Source organism: Cebus imitator, unplaced genomic scaffold (genome assembly GCF_001604975.1).
Source record: "Cebus imitator isolate Cc_AM_T3 unplaced genomic scaffold, Cebus_imitator-1.0 Scaffold20, whole genome shotgun sequence".
Taxonomy (NCBI): Eukaryota; Metazoa; Chordata; class Mammalia; order Primates; family Cebidae; genus Cebus; species Cebus imitator.
This window is the reverse complement of record NW_016107335.1, coordinates 8,001,600-8,007,486: the sequence shown is the minus strand read 5'-3', so window position 1 is coordinate 8,007,486 and position 5,887 is coordinate 8,001,600. Positions and strand designations below refer to the sequence as shown.

General features: G+C 53.9%; 1 protein-coding gene across 1 annotated transcript in view; it reads left to right on the top strand.

Moving 5' to 3' along the window:
- Positions 1 to 4,003: 4,003 nt before the first annotated feature.
- Positions 4,004 to 5,887, top strand: part of NOS3 (nitric oxide synthase 3) — a 22,008-nt gene continuing 20,124 nt past the window's right edge. The window contains exons 1-2 of the mRNA XM_017520478.2: positions 4,004 to 4,207; positions 5,449 to 5,560. Of these exons, the coding sequence (XP_017375967.1) occupies positions 4,050 to 4,207; positions 5,449 to 5,560 (270 nt within the window). The 5' untranslated portion in view covers positions 4,004 to 4,049. The remainder of the gene's footprint in view (positions 4,208 to 5,448; positions 5,561 to 5,887) is intronic.

The following is a 5,887-nucleotide window of genomic DNA, read 5'->3' as shown; positions in this document are numbered from 1 at the left end:
AGCTACTCAGGAGGCTGAGGCAGGAGAATTGCCTGAACCCAGGAGGCGGAGGTTGCGGTGAGCTGAGATCACGCCATTGCACTCCAGCCTGGGTAACATGAGTGAAACTCCGTCTCAAAAAAAAAAAAGAACAGCTTCTCCTGTCAGCTAAACCAATGCAATCCAGTACTAGTCATTATCTCAAACCCTCAACGTTCTTCCCCTTCTCTAAGCCAGTTCCCTTCTTTAAACCGGTTTTATGGTATAGAGGTTGAGGTTTCAGGAACAGACCTTATCAGATCTTTGAAATACACTTCATTGCTCCCCCACCGCCTGCACCTTCCCCTAAGCCTTCTTCCAGAACCTCTCACAGCGAAAACTGTTGTTCCTCCTCCATCTAATGGCAAGACCAATGTAGCTATGGTAGAAGTCAAAGACCTAAAACAAACTAGCAATTGAGACAGGATATCAAGATGCGAATGCCTGGTTGGAATGGATCAAATATTCCATCAGCACCTTAAACAAAGGCAATTGTTATGCTTATGCCCACGGCAGGCCAGAGGCCCAAATTGTCCCCCTTTTCGCTGGTCCTCCAGTCCACCAGGCATAAGCTGTATGGTGGCTCTTTTCCAGGACTACACAGCCTGGGGTAGCCAGTCTTGCCAAGCTCTCTCTCTGCTATATCTCAAAGTTCAGCAACCCTCAGGTCAGCCCCCGAGGGCCATTCAGCTTCCATCTCCTGACACTGAGTTCACTTTGTGTCTCTCACGACAAGGAGGAAACTTAGTGTCCCTTGGAGACGTAAAAGGATGTAGTGAGCTTAAGACTTTCCAAGAGCTTACCAATCAGTCAGCCCTTATTCACTCCCAAACAGATGTATAGGTGGTCTTGTGGTGGACCTTTGCTGGACACTGCCAAGTAACTGGAGCAGCACTTGTGCACTAGTCCAGTTGGCTATCCCTTTCACCCTGGCATTTCGTCAACCATTAAAAGATAGGAACAAAACACCATAAAACCAAAAAATGCCCCCATGGGTCCTTTGACTCTCATGTTTATGTAGATGCCATTAGAGTTCCCCATGGGGTACCTAATGAATTTAAAGCCCAGAATCAAATAGCTGCAAGGTTCAAGTCCACATCATTCTGGTAGGTAACTATCAATAAAAGTGTAGGTTGGATAAATTATATCTACTATAACCAGCAATGACTTTTAATTGTATTAGAAATGCCATTAAAATAGTAGCTAAACCATTAGGGCCCACCAATCAAATAGCCTAAGAAAAAAGAACAGCATTCAACATGGTGCTGACAGAGAAAGGCGGAATTTGTGCCGTGGTTAGAACCCACCGTTGTACTTTCATTCTGAAGAACACAGCCCCCAATGGCACAATTACGAAGGCCTTACAAGGCCTTCCCTCTCTGTCAGATAAGTTAGCTAAAAACTCCGGAATAGATGACCCCTCTACAGGCCTCATGGGAAAGTGGTTCAGTAAATGGACTTCAGTGTTTGCCTACTTGCAGTTGCTATAAGCTTACTTATTCTTGTTGGATGACGCATCACACCTTCTATCTGCGGGCAAGTCCAAAGACTTTAGAAACAGACCTCACTAAAACTTCTCCCCATTCTCCTCCACCATATTCTGACAAGTTCTTCCTTCTAGAAAACCAGACAGAACAACTAAGCTGAGACATGTTAAAGAAGTTCGAAGAGAAAGAACTGTAAAATTCAAGAAAGGGAAATTGTTGACTACAATGAATTCTGAGTTTCTCTTCAAAGAACCAGTATGTCAGTATGTTCAGCTCCCTTGTTCTTTGTTCTCCATTTTAAAGTTTAACTTCCTCGTTCTTTATGTCTTCTTGCCCCTAGTTTCAGTAAACGACCCCTTCTAACTCACATATTTAGAGTCCTGAGTCACCGCTAGTCACCTGCTATGTCCTGAGTCAAACCTAGTCACCTTCTCCCTAACCGTCCTTCCTGCCGAAACTGCTCACCCAGCTACTCTGGCTCTGCCCCTACTCTTTTTAAAATAGCCAATTGGAATTAGCTTAGACCATGTGGTCCAACCCCAACCAATAGAGGAACGACACAGCAGCTAAGGCTAACTGTTAGGAATGAAAATCCCTTCTCTCCTTTGTTCTGTGTGCTCTCGCCATTGCTCCATCCATGAGACACTCGCTTCTATAGAGGTAAATTTGCCTTGCTCAGAAAATGTCTGTTTAAGTGCTATTTCTTTTGCGGCACCAAAAATTTGCTTCCAACACCTGTAATCTCAGCTACTCGGGAGGCTGAGGCAGCAGAATCACCTGAACCCAGGAGACAGAGGTTGCAGTGAGCCAAGATCACACCATTGCACTCCAGCCTGGGCAACAAGAGCAAAACTCTGTCTCAAAAAGAAAAAAAATATGAAATTAGCCAGGCGTGGTGGGGGGCACCTGTGGTCCCAGCTACTCCAGAGGCTGAGGTACAAGAATCACTGAGACTGAGGATGCCAGTCACAGCTCCATTAACTGGGATCTAGGAAAATGAGTCATTCTCAGTCATGCACATTTCAAGTGGTGGCTGAATATGGAAGCCAGACTTGGGATCTGTTGTCTCCTCCAGCATGGTGGAAGATGCCTGAGAGGTAGGGGCTGGATCCCATCCCCTGCCTCACTGGGAAGGCAAGGTGGTAGGATGGGCTGGGGCCTCAGGCTTGAGGCCATGGGACAAAGCCCAGGCTGAGCATTGCCCTTCCATCTCCCTCCTCCTGAGACAGGGGCAGCAGGGCATACTGGTGTCCAGGAGCAGCCTTTTCCATGTTCATGAGGCCCCTTCACCCTCCACCCTCCAAAACTGGCAGACCCCACCTGCTTGGTGTGACCCCAGAGCTCTGAGCACAGCCCGTTCCTTCCGCCTGCCTGCCCCTACCCAGGCCCACCCCAATCTTATCCTCCACTGCTTTTCAGAGGAGCCTGGCCAACACAAATCCTCTTGTTTGTTTGTCTGCCTGTCTGCTGCTCCCAGTCTCTGCCTCTCCCAGTCTCTCAGCTTCCGTTTCTTTCTTGAACTTTCTCTCAGTCTCTGAGGTCTCAAAACCACAAGGCTTCAGCCCTTATGGACCAGATATCCCAGCTAGTGGCCTTTCTCCAACCCCCAGATGGCACAGAACTACAGACCCCAACATGCACTCTGGCCTGGAGTGACTGAAGAGTGCTGGTGCACCCCATCTGCATTCTGGGAACTGTAGTTTCCTTAGCCCCCCACCTTCCTGTCCCATGCTCTCACCAGGGCGTCAAGCTCTTCCCTGGCCAGCTATCCCTGCCTCGATGCTGGTCTCCCTTCTGACCTGCAGCCCCGGGAAACATGCGTCACTGAATGACAGGGTGGGGGTGGAGGACACAGCTTCCTGCTCTTTTGTGTCCCCCACTTGAGTCATGGGGGTGTGGGGGTTCCAGGAAATTGGGGCTAGGAGGGGAAGGGATACCCTAATGTCAGACTCAAGGACAAAAAGTCACTGCGTCCTTGCTGGGCTTGTATCCCCAAGAACCGAAAAGGACTCAAGGGCAGGGATCCAGGAGCTCTTGTATGTATGGGGGGAGGTGAATGAGGGAACCTGGGTGACCCTAGAGGTCCCTGTGATCGCTGAGAGTATGGGCTGCCATCCCCTGCTACAGAAAGTGTTCACCTTCTGACCGACCCTTCAGGGAAAGACCCTTCCATCTGGTGCCACATCACAGAAGGGCCTTTCTGACCCCCTGGTGGCTCAACCCTGCCACTCCCCCAAGCCCCAGCTCCCACGCTGCAGCCCCAGGGCTCTGCTGGACACCTGGGTTCCCACTTATCAGCCTCAGTCCTCACAGCGGAACCCAGGCGTCCGGCCCCCCACCCTCCAGGCCAGAGGGCGTGGAGCTGAGGCTTTAGAGCCTCCCAGCCAGCCTTGTTCCTGTCCCATTGTGTATGGGACAGGGGCGGGGCGAGGGCCAGCACTGGAGAGCCCCCTCCCACTGCCCCCTCCTCTCGGTCCCCTCCCTCTTCCTAAGGAAAAGGCCAGGGCTCTGCTGGAGCGGGCGCCAGAGTGGAAGCACAGCGACATGGGCAACTTGAAGAGCGTGGCCCAGGAGTCTGGGCCACCCTGCGGCCTGGGGCTGGGGCTGGGCCTTGGGCTGTGCGGCAAGCAGAGCCCATCCACCCCGGCCCCTGAGCCCAGCCGGGCCCCAGCATCCCCTCCCCCGCCAGCGCCAGAACACAGGTAAGGACCAGGCAGCTGGGAGCAGGTGGGCACAAGCGTGATGTCGTGATGTCGAGGCCTGAAGCCTGGGGCTGGGAAGGTCTGGAACCCACAGCCCAGCCAGGAGGGCCAGGTCACGAATGCAAAAGGGCTATCGGTGTGCATAGGACAGGACAGTCGGGGAGGCTCAGAAAGGAGACCAGGATCAGAGTCCGCAAGTGAAAGCTGGGAGCAAGGGTGCCAGCTATGGAATCCAGCCAAGGTTTCAATGCTGCTCTGCCACCAAGAACTGTTTGACTTTGAGCAACTTACTTAACCTCTCTGAGCCTCCAATTATATAAAATGGAGATATGGCAGTACTTACTCAATGGGGTAGTAAGTTTCTAGCTCACAGCAAGCCTTCCACAGTAGTGATGATCACTGAGCTGGAGAATAAAAGAGCTGAGGGCAGCGGTTACACTAGAGTGAGAGAGTGGGGTCTCCCAAAAAAGGGAGAGAGGTGGGCAGGAGACTCAGGCCCTTGGGGTGAGGGGGCTGAGAAGACAGAGCCACCAGGCCTTTCTCTCTTGCTCCAGCCCCCTCTCCTAGTGGCTGTCACCCAAAAACTGGACCATGCAGTTCCCAGAAGAGTCCTCCCTGGGGCAGAGGTCCCAGGAGAGAGGAAGGACCCGGAGGCCTGGTGGGGTGCAAGGCCAGGGGCAGTGTGGCTGGGGCTGCAGGCAGTTCTGTGGGGAAGGCTGAGGGCCCTGGCCCTGCTGCTCAGGCGCACCCTTGGCCTGAGTCCCTCCCTTCCTCCCTGCAGACGGTGGCTCTGGGAGGAAGTGATAAGGCCTGCGAGGCTTCCCTTCACACTAGGGGCTGCTGTCAGGAGGGGGTGTGAGTGCAGAGGGAAATCAGGGCTGAGGAATCCCTGCAGGGCTTCCCTCCACTCAGGCACCAGGCTCTGTCCCCCTCAAGGTAGGGCTCATAGCAACGTGTGGGGGGCTGGACACCCCATCTCCAGAAGAGTTAAGGTGTGCACTGCAGGGGGGATGCCGACCCAGCCTCGAGGCAAGGGCTCAGGAGCTCAGTGGCAGCAGTGAGCTCCCTATAAGCAGTGGCACAGCCAGTGCCTGGCTCCTAAGGCCTGGGGAACCTCAGAAGGCATGCAGTGGGTGAGCCATGAGGTCGCCGGTGCTGTGAGAGGGGTCTCTGGGTGACATCTGGGGAGGCGAAAGGAAGCAAACCCCTTTCCTGATGACCCCATCCCTGGCTCCCAATAGCCCCCCGAGCTCCCCGCTAACCCAGCCACCGGAGGGGCCCAGGTTCCCTCGAGTGAAGAACTGGGAGGTGGGGAGCATCGCCTATGACACCCTCAGCGCCCAGGCACAGCAGGTAAGGCCGGCCACCACGTCCCCATCGTCACCAGGGAAAAGGGTGGGTGAGGTCTGGACTCAGAGGGGGCCCAGAGGGAAACTGCACCCTTCTCTGAATTGGCCTCTTGTCTCCAAAAAGAGGAGAGGACTGGGAAGAACCAGAGTTGAGGGACATGCAGGGGACTTGGGTGATCCCCAGGCTCCAGTCTTACTCCCAGCCATGGCTCAAGCTCTCCCCTGTCCCACCCCTGCACCCCTCCTCCTTCTCCCCATCCCACCCCTGCACCCCTCCTCCCTCTCTCCCATCCCACTCTGGCACCCCTCCTCCCTCTCCCCCATCCCACCC